General features: G+C 44.7%; 2 protein-coding genes across 4 annotated transcripts; both read right to left on the bottom strand.

Moving 5' to 3' along the window:
• Nucleotides 1-346: 346 nt before the first annotated feature.
• LOC133912598 (probable apyrase 6) lies at nucleotides 347-4,195 on the bottom strand. 2 transcript variants are annotated; one of them, XM_062355426.1, is made up of 8 exons: nucleotides 3,569-4,195; nucleotides 2,901-3,013; nucleotides 2,513-2,620; nucleotides 2,382-2,424; nucleotides 1,699-1,884; nucleotides 1,224-1,321; nucleotides 943-1,139; nucleotides 347-846 (listed from the first exon to the last, which is right to left on the bottom strand). In XM_062355426.1, exons 1-8 carry the CDS (start codon nucleotides 4,071-4,073, stop codon nucleotides 591-593), a joined length of 1,506 nt encoding a protein of 501 aa, XP_062211410.1. In that variant the 5' UTR covers nucleotides 4,074-4,195; the 3' UTR covers nucleotides 347-590. The 2 variants fall into 2 exon arrangements, 1 of the variants encoding a protein (XP_062211410.1); XR_009908826.1 differs by lacking the exon at nucleotides 347-846 and adding an exon at nucleotides 1,424-1,544 and having other exon boundaries at nucleotides 1,118-1,139.
• A 7,743-nt stretch (nucleotides 4,196-11,938) lies between these two features.
• LOC133911078 (expansin-A15-like) lies at nucleotides 11,939-14,564 on the bottom strand. 2 transcript variants are annotated; one of them, XM_062353296.1, is made up of 4 exons: nucleotides 14,549-14,564; nucleotides 12,774-12,884; nucleotides 12,345-12,657; nucleotides 11,939-12,245 (listed from the first exon to the last, which is right to left on the bottom strand). In XM_062353296.1, the coding sequence occupies exons 1-4, from the start codon at nucleotides 14,562-14,564 to the stop codon at nucleotides 11,939-11,941; spliced, it is 747 nt and encodes a 248-aa protein (XP_062209280.1). The 2 variants fall into 2 exon arrangements, with proteins under 2 accessions (XP_062209280.1, XP_062209279.1); XM_062353295.1 differs by lacking the exon at nucleotides 14,549-14,564 and having other exon boundaries at nucleotides 12,774-12,973.
• Between the last annotated feature and the right edge of the window lie 1,673 nt (nucleotides 14,565-16,237).

Raw genomic sequence — 16,237 nt, 5'->3', positions numbered from 1 at the left:
AGCAAAATTTTGTAACTCTTTTATTGAAAATTGGCCAGGATCTCTAGTGCTCTGCATTCAGTAACACATATAAGAAAGAGAAAAACACAGAAGGGGGATAATTAACCATTTTAATAGGATAATTAAGCAATTTTGTACAAGAACAAAAAACGTTTTAAACGTATAACCATACAAAGTATAAGTATGCCTTGAGCCCATGCCCTTTCGGACCAGTACCTGAAACTGGCGCCTTAAACGTATAACCATACAAAGTATAAGTAGTCTCGAGCCCCCAAAGACTACCTCCCCCCCCCCCCCCCCGGGATCCGCCCCTGTGCATACTCATGTATGACAGTGCATATGGATGTGCAAAATATCAAGCTCATAACATGAGCCAAAACCACTATATTTATTCATCAAATGAATACAATTAGCACATGACAATATGTTCTACAAATGCTTCCGTACACAAATGCGCTATCTTCCATGCCCCACCCACCCAACTGTTACCTAAGAGCACGAATACAAAGAATTGAACTTGTACATTGATGTACAACAGAACAACATATATTCCTTCGTATAAATATGGTTCAGCTGCACAAGGGTCAGCGTCAGCTGATGCGTGTTATGATGTATCGACCTTTCTCTAAGTCGTATATAATCTTCGTCTTGGGCTTCCTCCATCTTGACACCAAAAACACTCCACATAAAAGAAACATCCCCAGCACAACAACAATTGATCTATCGCTATGGGTTGATGTTGCAGCAGCGTGTGATGGCTCTAAAGTTGTATTTTGCATGTGTGCGATGAATGCTCCAAGGGCCCATTCAACCTGAACATCTCCAACCTGGTTGGAATACTCGATCCTGCTCAGGAAAAGTGAAAGTAGCTCAACACTCAGCATATAAGATTACTCGAGAGTAAATTTCACTTAAGAAAATCGATGTGCACAATATTCTTGCCTCTTGTCGTCCAGAGGTACACCAAGAATGTCATGCAGTAGAGCTACAATGTACGCTGACGAGAAGCAATACCGAGAGAAAGCTTCATCTGACTGATTAGGATACTTTTTTCTAAGAGTGGAGAAATCTTGCTTACAAAATTGTTCTCCAGCAAGCACAAAATCAGATAGGGATGAAGACTGCTTAAGTCCAAAGAACTGATAGAGAAAGTACAAGAGTTAAAAGTGTCATAAGAACAGGTTAGCATGTACAAGGGAAAAAAAAAGAAACATGTAGTGGACCTTTGATGTAAAATAGAAATTTTCAGTTGCCAGGAAATGTCCACGTAGCTCAGGTACGAAAGTAGATCCCAGGTGGCATTGTTGATACTGGCACTTTTCTGCATTTAAGAGATAATAATGAGTTTGTTTGGTCAGAGTCAAGAAAAAGTTGAGCAAATATTTAAAGTGCGCAAGATTTGAAAAAGATATCAAGTCAATACAATTACGAAATCCATCTTTCTTGCCATCAAAGAATTACAGAATAGCCTCCTATTGTCCATTATAGCTTTAGGTAAACTCTCTGCATTGCATGATGAGGGTGCCAGCTTTCCTTATCTTCAGCTGATATTTATGGCACATTGGCACTCTTAAGCAAAGAAATAGTAAAGAAAAGCAAAAAATGCGTTTACAGCTGTAAATAACTGGAAACGGATATGCCTTCAAGGATAACAAAAGGAGTGAGCACACAATTTGCGGTTTTGCATATATTTCTTACCCTTTCCTTTTTGCAGTAACATCAGCGAAGAAGATCTGCACTCTGTAAAGTTTCCATTCCCATTATCAACATATTGATTATTCAATGTCGATCTTGAAGCACCGCTTGTCCCCACCATTACTTTTTCATTACGTGAATATCCCTTAGGAGTGCAAGGATCAACAAGTGTACTATTTTTGGAAGAGCCTGCAATCGCATGAGTCATGATCGTGCCAAAATACTCTACTTGGTATTTACAGACTAATAGTTTTGTAAGCTAATCAGCAAAAATATTTAAACCCTTCTGGTTTATGACACATTTCGCATATTGTGAGACCAATGTAACAAGGGATGTAACTGCTTCAACAAACATTCAATGTCTCAATACAATGTTTACTGTTCATGAAACTAGAAAAACTACTACTGTTGTTTTGAACTATAGTTCAGGCACATTTGTACTTATATAGCATAACAGAATAGCTATAGTATAGTGCAAATTGATCATTAGCATTCTATTGAAGTAACGATATGGACAGCTAATGTGATTATTTACAGTTCCCATTTGCAGTATTTTTTTAAGAGAATTAGTGTTCCCTAATCGATCAGATACTGGATTCCCTTGTCACCATCGCAAGGATGGGAAAGGTCTATTCTGATTATTATATTCTATCATCAACAGAATAATAAAGATTAAAAATAAATACCTCTAGACCTCAAAATTTCAAAGAGCGAGTCTTGTGCTGCATTCTGCGAAAGTAAATTATTAAATCAGCTGGTTAATCCATTGTAGAATTTACAGTATAGTATAAGTAGAGGATTCAGTGGATATACTCACTTGACCAAAGTTTAAAAGGCTATTGGTATATAGAGTGTATGTTGTATCACCGAAAGTAAAATTATTTGACAGTTCGGGAGGAAGAACTTCATCAGAAACAAAGGTCAGCTGAAACAAAATAGAAGCAATTACATTGTCAGAAAATTGTGAATTCTTGGGATATGTCCAGAAAGTTAAGCTATTATGTGTACTGACATTGAGGAAGTTTTAGTGGAATTTGGCCATTCATAATTACTGAAGCCATTTAGACACCTATTAGAAATCACCATCTCAGGTAAGCGAGTCCGTTGGATTTTACTACATTACAGTGGCTTAGTAGCTTCTATTGTGGTTAAACAAGATGCACTCAGGGAGCAAACCAAAAAAATGTGTGTGTTCATCGTGCGACCTGAGCTGAAGCGCCCCCCAGTTCAATGATCCCAATGGTTTTGTGAGGATCCCCTCCAAGTGTGCCAAGAGCATAATTTGCCGCAATCCAAGCATAGATACCTTCATCAGAGCCTGGAGAAAAGGTACCAGTCTGAGTAAGCATTCAAATCAAAAGTATTCAGCTAATGACACGAAAGTCATCCAGATATACCATACCCCAGCGACTTTTATGCTTACTAATTGGCACACCTACATTGTCTTGGATCGCTGCTTTCCTTTTTGTATGGTTGGTTTAGTTTGTTGATGTTCTGTTACTAAACCAACATAAAAATTATCTAGCAACCCCAAAGGAACCTTCTCTCCATAATTGAATAGAACATTTCAACAGTGAAGGTATTCACAGCTCAACTTATTTCAACAAAGCCATCTACATATTTCAACAAAGCCATCTACATATTTCAACAAAGCCATCCGCCGCATACTTCATTGCCACTACATATTTCAACGAGCCATTTCCGAATTCACCAAAGCATATCCAATTCCAATTCAGGCAGCAATTCCAATTCATTGCACTCACTTCAGTTAAACACTCAATCCCCTATCCACAATGCAATCAGCCACTAACCATAGAGCTAAACTGTGCAATCACTTCTCCCAGGTAGCCATTGGCAAGGGGGGCAGCAGTACCTGGGATCACCTTGGCCCATGCGTCCTCGAACCGGAACCCAGAGGCCCGGAGCACGTCCCTGCAGGACGCCAAGATGGCCTCCTGGGCGCGCTCCTCGAGCAGCCGCAGCCCGGCAGTGGCCATCAGCCGCACCTCCGTCTCCGCAGAGGAGCCCCCGACCCTCTCCCTCACGAACTCCATCAGCGGCCGCAGCGACTCCCCGGCCCGCGCCGGCTCGGCGGCGAAGGACGAGAGACCCGGGGAGACGCGCATCACGGCGGAGCGCGCCAGATCCAGGCGCCCGTCGGGCCCCGCGGCGAAGACGTGGGCCCGTGTTCCCGTGCTGCCGCCGTCTATGACGACGGAGAAGCGTGTGGACTGGGGAGCGCGATGCGGCGGCGGGGAGACGAGGTGGACGAGCGCGGAGACGACGAGGACGAGGAGCGCGGTGCCGAGGCAGAGGCCGCAGAGACTGCGGCGGCGGCGCGGGCGCGGGGAGAGGGGTTTGGTGGTCGGTTCAGGCATGGTTGTAAGCCGCCGGGTCTCCCGGCCGCTGCCGACGCCGCCGCCCGCCGTGACTCGTCGACGGCGAGAGTGGTGGCGACGACGTCGTGTTTTATTTTATTTATTTTTGTTTTTTACATGGTTTCTTTTTAAATCGCGAGTGAGGAGGATCTTTATAGTACGGGTATCGGGTAGGCGCTCGGACGGCTGAGATGAAGGCGCCATTCTAGTTTACGTCAACCCTCCATAAAGGCGTAATTCCATTGTGGATTAGGTACAAAGAATTTTGACAGCTTCTATGCAAAAGAACAAAGAATTTAAACATTGATTCAACAACCTAACATTTCGACAGCAAATTCGATCTAGAGTCTGAGCTCCAAGTCCAGCTCTTCCACGGCGGCTCCGTCGACGTCGTCGTCGGAGTCGACGAGGTCCACAAAGGCAACCTGGGGCCTCGCCGTCTGGCCAAGCTGCCGCGGCTGCGCTTGATGGTGATCCTGCTGCTGGTACGCCGACGACGAGCACTGCATGTCAGACCGGTCAGCCAGGTACCCAAACAAATAATATTACAGCCATTTCAAATTCCTCAGTCAAGCATGGCGAGTTAATGTGATACCTCAGATGATGATGATGCAGCCTGTCCCAAGCCGGGAAGTGCAGCGACGGCGCTCTGAATCTGATCGACTTGATTCTTCTGATGCCAGGAAAGATGGCCGTTGGATGCAAAGAGCCTGCTAATCCATGCAAGAAACGGAATAAAAGAAGGGCTGTAAATTATAATAAGTGCACTTTTTATTTTAAAAAAACTAGAATGAGCGCAAAGCAAGCCATGTCTTCTGCGTCGACTTTTGCAGCATCAAGCAATTAATGTTGATTAATCGGAAAACTAGCTGGTTAAGCAAGAGGCACGACGACCTAGTTTAGTAAAACTATGCACGTACCGGGTCAAAGCAGGATCATTAGCGTAATGCTGGGCGCGGTAATACGGGTTGAAATATTGTACTTGCACAGCTCCATTTCCGACCTGTGTTATGTGCACACAGACACAGCAGGTTACTTTACTACAGTAGAATTGGAATCATATATATTTGATCTTGTTTGATATCACGTTATATATATATACTGTGGAAACCATGATGGATGGCATTGCATCAGCAGGCGCGTACGTATTGGTGGTGCGCCACTGCGGCCACGCCGGGGACGTGCGCGACGAGTGCATGAGGTAGCGCTGGCGGAGGCGGAGGCGCCGGCGCCGACAGAGACGGGACCACGTAGCAGCTCCCGGCCATCTCGAGATGCACCCTGATCCTCTCCAGCTCCGCCACGCCCAGCCCTCGCCGCGGCTCCCGCTTCGCCGGCGGCGCGACGACGTCGTCGGCCTTCCTCTTCTTCTCGGCTCCTCTGCTCCCGCCGCCGCCGCCGCTCAACATGATCGCCAAGCTACCTATAGCTCATCCATCCCGTCCTCCTCCACGTACGCGCGTTGCTATATAAGCGGGCCACGGCGCCATTCTCCGATCGGGAAACTGAGCTGTATCTCAGCATTGACGCCGGGGCGGCGATCTGACTGCTGTCTGACAAGAATGGCCGATCGACACGAATGAATTCGAGATACGCTCCGCTTTAATTCCTTCTTCTTCCTGCCGCTCCCCAACCGGATCCCGCAGGCCCGATGCAGCAAGTGTGGTGGATGCTGCTAAGATTTGCCCGTCCAGCCGCGTACCAATTACTGCCGCGATCGCCATGCATGGAAACAAATCCTGGGGTGATCGATCTTGCCCTGGCGGCCTGTAGTGTCTCGGTGCTGGTGGTCAATCGAGAGCCAGTTCCAGCAAGCGCTTGCATAGATCTTGTTTGCGTTTAGTGGCCTGCGTCAACGGCAGCGAATTTTGATTTGACAGGAGTTTCAAAAGATCCACTGCATGATAGGATAGGATTTATGGACCGTGGTTCTCTAAATCTTGCCGTATTTGCGAAGATTTGCTCATGTCAAGGATCATTTGGGGTGTGCGTTCGATGATGTAGTACGTTAAGGTTTGGTCGAGCGTTATCTTTTTTGGGGAATAGAGATGGAATGATATTAAACTTGGAAGAAATACATCTTCCTTTCACATAGAGGTCCCTAGAAACTAAAACAACACAATTAGGTCATTTTGTTCACCTCTGGTGACCTTCATCGTTCTTCACCTTGCCGTGCAGCAGCTGAACGAAGCAGATCGTCGAATCTAGAGTCAAAACCTTGTACAAACTATGACGAGGAATCCCAACCCTTTAATAGTCGCAATAGCCAACGCCTCGAACCCATTATTAAGACGCACCTGAGAATGGCCAAGGAGGGAGCCTGAAAGCTAAACCTCTAAGAAGTCGAAGATCAGTAAAAGAGTCAGCAAGGTCTTAAGGTTTAGCCGATGTGGAGTGAGGAGCCTGAAAGAATGAAACTTGCATAGAAGTCTAAAGGAGTGAAGCCTAAAGAAACCTTGAGGTTAGCGGTGACCATGGGAACAAGACCCAGCGTGTCGAAGGTCTCATTGATACAAGATAGCTAAAGGAAAATAGATGTAAAATCACATGTTTGTATGGCATGTACTGGTATATTAATGACTATAATACCCTGATGATATTTCGAGAGTATCTTGACAGAGAGGGATACCAATGTAATATAGATCTGTGTAGTTGAGGTATGGCTATAAATATCAAGTCTCTAGTGTAATGGGAAAATAAAATTTAATTCCATCATATACTTATTTACTGTGTTGTGATTCCAATTCTCACCATCGCAACAAAAATCAAACCCGCATTGGTTTTAACCAATTGATGGGAGAGTGAGACGGCTAAGTGATTCGGTGCATAAGAAGGGATTTATCAATCTATATATCCATAAACAATTTGTGAAATTTAATGCGTTGCTTTCACTCTCTCTGCATAGAGATTCCCACATTAATCTAAAGAAAGGGATATTCTAGAAATTTACTCATCAATTTTGAGAGAAAAGAGTAGGATCTACCATTTTAGTGGAGACAAAAGGCGTAGATTAACCGATATTATCTAACTGAAGATACTAAATCTATCAAAGTTATGTAGCAATACACTTTCATTTTGAACATTCAAATTTATTTTAGAACCTAGCAACGCAATTGCCAAGTCCGTTGAAATGAAAGTGATGGATTCATAACAAATCACTGGCGTGCCTTGCTAATAGGCCACACGAGTTTCTTCGTGACCGAACAATATCATCAACCAACACTCCATCCCCAATCTGGAATAATGACTTTTTGTATTCCTAATTAAATTGAACCAATTCTTGTGAAACTCGTTTAACATATCCATGAAATTCCCGCATTCTAAATATGCCTTCACCTTGCATTCTGCAAGAAGGAACACCCACAAGGCCATGTATGTGGGTTTTTTTTTTTTTTTGGGTACCGAGCTACGCAGATCTGGCACATTTGTAAATGTGAATTACGTGATACAATGAGATGAGCTAAAATTGAACGTAGAAGTGTCATGAGGACAAGCATAGATGTTAGAGAGCATTCCTCCTGCGCCATTGATTATAAATTTGATTAAGCTTTAATTAACGATATCATTAGCCCTAATATCAAACACCATCTTAAGCGGAAGCGTATGGACATGTACCTGCGTTCGGTGACGCCATTAGTGCTTGACGGTAAGGTTGAAGAGCGTTGGTGTAGATGTGGATGCTGTCGATGGTACGGTGATCTTTAAGCCGATCCAGCGTCTTGTTAGTATCGGGAAAGATTTGTTAGGGCGTTTGAACCTCACGGGATTAGTCAGCACCGCTAGGCATCGGACCCCCTTATTTATATGGCGCTGCTCGATTCGGGACCGGAACCATGTGTTAATTGCGCCTCCGATCATCGCGTATGGAGACGGGACTCTCCCATCTCTCGGTCTTGTTAGTTAGGATACATTAGCAGTTTGCCGAGATCAATTCCAACATTCCCCCCGCCCCCTTGATCGTAAAGCTGATATCATAAGCCCACTCTCAATAAAACAATACTCTGAGGCAAAGCGTTACAGTGGCTAATGATATACCGCTGAAACCCAAATATCTATAGTGTATCACTCCATCTCGAAATGGAAATTCATTATTACTAATAGGAGTTGGTTTGCATTATGGTCCTCTTATCCAGAATCATAGGCTTTCCAATAACCCCATGATGGCAACATGATCACGAAAAATATTAGGTGGTAAGCCTTTAGTGAGTGGATCCGCAAGTATTGACTTAGTACTTATATGCTTGACACTTATTGTTTGATCCTGGATTCTATCTTTCACAACATGATACTTAATATCGATGTCTTTGGAAGCACCACTCGACTTGTTGTTACTCGTATAGAAAACTACGGGCTGATTATCACAGTATAATATAAGTGGTTTTGAAATGTTGTCGACCACTCTTAATCCAGGATAAAGTTCTTTAGCCATATAGCCGTCCGGTAGCCTCATAACATGCCACAAACTCAGCTTGCATCATTGACGATGTCGTAAGTATCTGTTTAGAGATTTTCCACGAGATAGCTCCTCCAGGGAGGGTGAAGATATAACCTAACATGGATTTTTTAGTATCCACACATCCCGCAAAGTCTGCATCCGAATAACTAATAACTTTGAGATTATCGGATTTTCTAAATATAAGCATGTAGTTTTTAGTGCCTTACAAATAGCAAAGGACTTTCTTAACGACTTTCCAGTGGTCAGGTCCTGAATTTGATTGATATCTGCCAAGCATCCCGGTCACAAAAGCTAAGTCAGGGCGCGTAAATACTTGAGCATACATAATGCTTCCAACAGCTGAAGCATAAGGAACCGACTTCATTTGATCAATTTCATATTGGTTCCTTGGACATTGAAATATCCCAAACTTATCGCCCTTAATAATAGGAGCAGGTGTAGCAGAGCACTTATGCATATTGTATTTCTTCAGTACTTTGTCAATGTAGCGCCCGAACGTCCGGAGCCAGCGCTTGCTCCGAATGATTCGAGGTCGTCGGATCTAAATAGCTGGACAGCAGCTCTGCCATTCGATGCAAACTGGAAAATTCCCATCGCAACATACCGTCGTGTTACATGCAACAAAAGGCACGAATATCTCTTCTCCGTTTTGTTCTCTGCTGGAAAATTCCCACTGCAACACGCCATCGTGTTGCACGCAACAAAAAGTAGCTTACTAACATCCGATTCTAGGAGAGAAAATTCCATTGCAATATCAGTGCCATGTTTCATGCAACATGCCCCAAGAAAATGATAAAACGATAATCTCAACATCGATAATTTTTTTCCTACATTCCAAATCACCTGTTACAACATCCCAATCCCCATATTGCAACATCAGTAAAACGAATTGATCCCACCAAATCACAAGGTGCAACATCAAATAAGCTAATGCAACATCCCAAACCATCTGTTAACATCCAAAAATCAGCTGCTGCAACATAGAAAAAAGCTTTTCGCCGTTCGATTCAATGCCTTAATACTTCGTCTCACCCGTGCAGAAGTGCCGGTGAGCCGTGGCCCTCACGGGCCCCGGCCTAGTGTGCTGCTAGCCATTGACCACAAGGCCACGATTGCAGCACCATGGTGGCGACGTCTACCAGGGCTCCAAGGGCACCACCTGCAGCGCCATGAGCGTGCCCACGAGCGCCGATGACGGCAACAGCCTCCCGGTGTCCTTGAACTCTAGCGCCTTTGGCCAACGCCAACGTCCAACAGCAACGCGGCCGCCTCCAGGAGCTTGGCTATAACAACAGCAGCGAAGGTGGACAGTGCGCGCTTCGAAACATCAAAGGCAATCGATGGTCATGGAGTAGAAGGCCTGGACCTGATCATAGCGGGTTGGACGAGACAGAGAACGCAGGACAAAGAGCGGTGCTCTGTTGGAGACAAGAGATGGACACGTTTCTCTGCAAACTCGATTGAATAAAAATTTTGGGTCTAGGGTTACGCGTGGCGCCGAATGAAGCGTCCGAGCAGAACGCATCCTCAGACGTCTTAGGAGGAGCATTGTCGTACTTTCTAGCATCCGCACATCCGATGGATCGAACGTTTCAACGGTCCTTGCAACATAAAAAAAAAATAGCGTGTGCAATATCTGAAGTTAACATTTGCAACATCAAAATAGCTTAATGTATGCATCCGATTTCTAGAGAAAAATTTACACCACAACATCCTGTCATGTTGCATGCAATATTTTCAGGCTTTGAGCCTCATGTCCTCACTCGACTTTGAGCTCACATAAGACATCTTAAGTGAGCTCGACTAATTGCGCAATCACACTAAAAAATGGCATGAAAAGAATCCCGGTACTATAAATCGAGTTTTTTACTTCCTAAATATATCAACCATCCTAAACAATTGCAACATTCAAAAATTTCTACTGCAACACTTCAAAATAAATATTGCAACATCCCAAATCACCTGATACAACATCTAAGAAACTAATCCAGTTGCAACATAGCGACACTTCATGTTGCAAAGGTTATTTTCGATTGTTGCACACATTGAATTAAAATGTTGTAACATAAATTTTATACTATAGATATTTTAATCAGTCTTGACCTGAATCATGAGAATAATCAAAGAACAAATGAAAGTAACTCCAACATTTTAATCTTGCGGTAAACCAAAAGAATTATCACAATATCAAAACTCACATGTTGAACACATCTTGTTAAGAGACATACACAACAAACAGAGGAAGGGCTACAACAAATCGAATGAGACCTCATCGGACATGGAGAAAATATGACACAATCAGCAAAGAGGAGAGAGAGGAAACAAAACTGGTGGCCTCAATACACACTTGGAAGCAAAGTGGTCCACATAAAGCTCCACTCATGGCCTCGCAAAGCAGGTTGGTGGCCTCCCATGCTCCAATCGTGACCTCCCAGGCTTCAATCGCAAGCTCGAACCAACCCCTCGTAGTTCTAATCGTTACCTCCTATGACAAGAGTGAGCAAGAGGATGGGAGCTCGAGCAGAACGAGATGCTAGCGAGCAAGAGGGTGGTTGTGCGACCAACGCGTGCGGGGCTGTGGGGAACGAAGCCGAGTGAAGCAGGAGGGAGTTGTAAGAGCAAGCTGAGACCGAGGTAGTTGGAGCTTGCGTGAATGAGAGCGGGCCACATAGCGTCCGAAGAGAACCCTTCGCTCGGACATATGAATCTTAGCATTTCCGGGGGTTTTTTTTCTGTAGATCACCACGATAACAGGATGACTCCAGACATAGAACCTTCTAAACATATGCTCTCCTCTTAGGAACTGCTATAAATGACGCAGGAGGTTGGAAGGATCGAACTACGGTTGAAGACATGGACTTGGCTGTCCAAGCGACTTTAAAGGGTTGTAAATTCATCTATTTAGGAGACGTCGGAGTAAGAAGACCAAATTCTAAAATGATTTTGACTAAAATTATACAATACTCCTGCTACCAGTGATTAAATAATGCAAAGGCATTATGTTCATTACTGGAACACAAATACTAATACCAGTATAAGATGTTACATCCTGTTGGTACTATCTGGTATGACTACATTTTTGTGATTATACTCCTAGTTCTAGACTCAATAAAAATTAACAAATTTCAAAGCAAACTAGCAAAGTCTGTGTACACAAATTTGGTACATAAGAAAAAAGGGAGATCGGTCTAAAAAAAAGAGATTATCACTCGAGAGATAAATAACAAGACCGTAAAAACTGAAAATATGAAAATTGTAGTAGACTGTTATACAAACAGTTGCATTTTTAGTACGCATTACAAGTAGATTTTAGCTTATAAATGTTATCCCAATGAGAAGCACACTGTACATGTACCATATATCATACAACACCAAACATGGCACTGCGTCGCGGCAGGCTTGCCTGATCTCACGCGAACTGCACGCCGGTGAAGGTCTGGCCGAAGGCCCAGCCGGCCGGCACCACGTTATAGGAGACGACGGAGCGGCGGTCGCTGGCGGTGACCCTGAAGGAGAGCGACTGCCCGTCGAGGAGCGCGCCGCTCTGCCAGTTCTGGCCCCAGTTCCGGGACATGGTCTGCCACAGCGTCCGCGCGCCCTTCACGGCCACCGCGCGCACGTCGCCGGCGCCGCCCACGTTGCTCACCAGGACCAGGTTGAAGTAGGAGTGGCCGTTGATGGTGAACCGGATGCCGCCCCGCCTCCTGCACGCCACCCTGCACGCACGCAAAGTACGCGGCGCGCCATTGATGAGTGGGCCAAGGCTGAGTGGCTCATGCATGGCGTTGGCCGATTGCTTATGTAACGTAACGTACCTGCGGTAGGCGACGGGGACGATGCCGGCGCGGTACCTGGCGATGCGGAGGAAGGCCGGCTGCGAGAGGTCGAAGTGGTGGAGCGGCGGGTTGCACCACCCGCCCGCGTTGTTGGGGAGCGCGTAATTGGGAGGGCAGAAATTGGTGGCCGTCACAACGATGGAGCCCGGCAGGCACGACCGCGGCTCGCCGGCGCACCGCAGCTCGAAGCACGCGCCGCAGCTTCGCCCGCCGCTGAACAGCGCCGTGCTCAGCGCCGTCGTCTCCGTGCCGTACCCCTGGCTGTACAGGTCGCCGTACCCGCACGCGCCGCCTGCATGCATTTCACGGCGTCGGAGCATATATGATCAACCACATTTACAATGCCTGCGTAAGAAACAAGAACTCGCGATGCTTCTGCTCATGGACGCCGGAGACGGTACTACGCACCCATCGTGCCGGAGGCGTCGGCGCCGCCGTAGAAGGTGGCGTGGGCGTTGATCAAGCGGCCGGCGCCAAAGCCTTGTGCCGAAGAGGACAGCGACAGCAGGGCGAGAAAGAGTAGCACCGTCGCTAGTGATCCCATTTTTGTCGGTGTGCAGTGCGGCACGCCCGTCCGTACGCGCAACCGTGCAAGTGCGAGCGAAGCTCTGTACTTAGAGAGTGCAGAGAAGAGAAGGGGTTAGTGTGGGGGTTTAAATAGAGAGATACTTGGATCAAGTAAATTTTAGAGACGGGTCCAATTGACACATTAAAGGAAATTATAGTAATACTAGTAACAACTATGTAGTTACGGTCTGAATCTAATTTATAGAATAACACATGACAAAAATTATTATAAAATTTATGATGGAGCCGAAGAAAATCATATGTGAGAAAACAAAAAAGAAAGAAAATATGATATGTGTCACACTATGAATTAGATTTGAACGGTAAATACATTAGACCAAGTCTCGTAAGATTATCCATAGCTAAGTACTGACTTAATTATGTACCTACCAACTTTGTTGTCATAAAAAAAGCTTTGTTGCCTCAAAGGCCTTCAGAGTTCAGACTGTTATGAACAAATATGGCCGTAGTGCTGTCCAAATAGGTCTATTGGGTTGGCCCAGCTAGGCATAGCCCGATAGGGCCGGTAAGTTTAACGGGCCACGTCGTGCTGATCCACGTGCCGAAAGTGCGGCCCACATCACGACCCGTCAGCCATCAGGCTGCCCAGGCATTATTGCAGCACGGTCGACTCGGTGGTCTGGTGGGCACAACACGACGACGGGGAGGGCGGGGTGGTGACGCAGGGGCAAGACAGAGAGGCTAAGGGGCAGAGCAGCACGGTGGGGCGGGACGTCGGCGCAAGGGCGAGGTGGCACGACAATGAGGCAGGGTAGCAGCGCGAGGGCCGGGGACAGGGCTACATTGTGGCATAGTCGTGCTAAGGCATCCGCTCAGACACGTCCCGGCTAGCTGTGCTGTGTCAGCCCGGCTTGCCTACCCTTTGGGTCATACCATGGCTAGGTCATGCCTACAATGCTGTGTCTCAAGCTGATCTAATAGGTACGATCTATTTGGACATCAATACATAGCCTAGAGAAGACCATTTGTGTTAAAGTCAGTAACTGAATCTAGATCGGGTTGTAAAAGATGTGGATGTACACCCTCCACTAAAGTTTGAGCATTTTTAGGCTCAAATTTAGGTCTATTTTCTTCTAAATACGGTAATACCTAGTTTTTATATATATTCTTGTTTTTCATTTATTGAGTAAGTCTGAAAAAATAAAATATAACTTTTTTAAAAAAAATGGAAACTTGTTTCAGCCTCCGCATAAATAAAGTATAGCTATAAAATAAACCCAGAATTTACAAAATCTCGGTGCAAGTGTATGCGCGAGCTTAACCGGAAACGACTCCTGAACATTTTTTTTCAGGGGATTGACCCGACCCCCAAAATCATGCGCTAGATAATTAGCAATTCCGCAATTTTTATTTGAACTAGTAGTAGTAGTAAATCTGACAGCATACAAATGCTGTTCATCTGCCTGTGAGGGGCCTGTAGGCTACAAAAGAAACGCGCGTGCATTGTCCCTGTGTTCATTTCGCAGTGATGCTGCACGCTTACTGGTGACTCAGGCAAGATACGACTATATGAGACCCATTTATGTGCTATGTCTGACAGCCAGTTTGCAGCTGCCCTGTGTTTGCACGCGTGACCGCCAGATTGAATGCTGCATAGCCACATAGGACCATCACATATGTATCCCATGATCGCAAGATCTCTAGACTCCAACACGGTTGAGACCATTCACAAGATCTCTGTGTGGTTCTGAAATTGCTTGCAATCCTCCTCCTCCAGTCCTGTGTTCTCTTCTCTCAGCATTTGCAGTGTGAACTGTGAACAGTTTTCCAGTGCAGCTGGTGGTTGTGCTATTGTTCTTCTCCAGCAATATACAGGTGGCTGAAGTTTCTTGCTATTTCTGCATCTGGTTGTCCGTTGCAACCAGTAACCAACAATCTGGTGGGTGAACTGTGAAATGACACAAAGATCTGTAGGCACATTTATGGGAAGGCACAGCCCATGGAATCCGGCTGATGGAGGATCAGGATTCAGTTTACACCTTGTTGGCGTCTAGTAGAGGCCACTATATATCCTATATGTGCAGGTACAGCAAACCAAAGAACAGCATCGTGAGGTACATGCACGGCCCTATTCAGTCTTCACCAATGGAATCGCTGTGGACTGGATCTGAGAAGCATCCATGTACATTTGTGCTTGCTATTACAGTTTCATGGTAACTGGTGCACGGACAGTGCTGTTTCAGAGTTGACAAGATTGCCGTCTTGCCAGAACCAACAGGATGAACTGAGGGAAGATTTGCAGACAATTTGTCTCACAAACAAATTACCAAATGCTAAGAAAGTTGATCCACACTTCGGCAGGCGATAAATCCTTAAGTTAGTCAGGTGGTTCTGGTATACAACCCTTCTTTTCCCCTTTGGGTGCCTTTTCATGTACATATAAGTTCAGAAGTTGTATGTAGCGTTGACAGATTAGCAGGTAAACATTTTATCCTTTTGTTTTATTGAGCAACCGTCTGCGACCGAGACTTTGTCACTTTATTGTAGTTTTAGGTGCCAACTAGGTGGATTGGTGCGTCTACGTCGCGTCCGGTTTTTTTTTTAACAGAGCATGATAAAAGAAGACTACAAAAATTGAATTCGTTAATTTTGGGCATCTCAATATTTATTTATGAATTTATCAATATTTAACACATTCATATAATTATGGGGAAAACATTGGTACTTTCATGAATGCACATAATTTTAACATATGAATGACAGTAATACGAACCTAACTAAATTTGTTTCATATTTTTTGATTTTTAGATATTTTCCTATGCATTTTAGATTATTCCAGCCGATTTATCAATATAACTATTATTCGTTTCGTTATTTATCTATATATATATATATGCATATGCATACATGTATATATACATACACATACATACATGTATATGTATATATACCTGCACATACACGTACATGTACATGTATATAGATGCATATATGTATCCGTGCGTATACACGTGCACGTATGTGGAACCTATATAAACAGTAACTATAGTAACTTAACCTCTACACTTGCTCTAATTCTTAGCCCTTTAATATATGTAATAGATGCCTAACCACCTCAGCTTTCTATCTCTTCCTGCTCATTTACCTTTTCCTTCATCCACTGTCCATTAAAGAAGCCAGCCACTCTTCCTGATGATCATCATTTCAGATTTTAATAAATCACTCGGTATTTGAATTATAAAAACCTATAGATAATGAGACGATAATCTGTCAATATAAAGGTTCTGACCAACTTCTCATGTGATACGTACTAAAAGAAAGGACAACTTCACAAACTATTTTCC

The sequence above is a fragment of the Phragmites australis genome, chromosome 3, assembly GCF_958298935.1.
Source record: "Phragmites australis chromosome 3, lpPhrAust1.1, whole genome shotgun sequence".
Taxonomy (NCBI): domain Eukaryota; kingdom Viridiplantae; phylum Streptophyta; class Magnoliopsida; order Poales; family Poaceae; genus Phragmites; species Phragmites australis.
This window is presented reverse-complemented; position numbering and strand designations above follow the sequence as displayed.

Coding starts and splice junctions, on each gene's coding strand:
- LOC133912598 (XM_062355426.1), bottom strand. CDS start 4,073: ATGCCTGAACCGACCACCAAACCCCTCTCCCCGCGCCCGCGCCGCCGC. Junction 1,140..1,223: donor ATTTCTATTTTACATCAAAG/GTCCACTACATG, acceptor TTTCTCTATCAG/TTCTTTGGACTTAAGCAGTC. Junction 847..942: donor GTACCTCTGGACGACAAGAG/GCAAGAATATTG, acceptor TTTCCTGAGCAG/GATCGAGTATTCCAACCAGG.
- LOC133911078 (XM_062353295.1), bottom strand. CDS start 12,909: ATGGGATCACTAGCGACGGTGCTACTCTTTCTCGCCCTGCTGTCGCTG. Junction 12,658..12,773: donor CGACGCCTCCGGCACGATGG/GTGCGTAGTACC, acceptor AAATGCATGCAG/GCGGCGCGTGCGGGTACGGC. Junction 12,246..12,344: donor GTCCCCGTCGCCTACCGCAG/GTACGTTACGTT, acceptor GCGTGCGTGCAG/GGTGGCGTGCAGGAGGCGGG.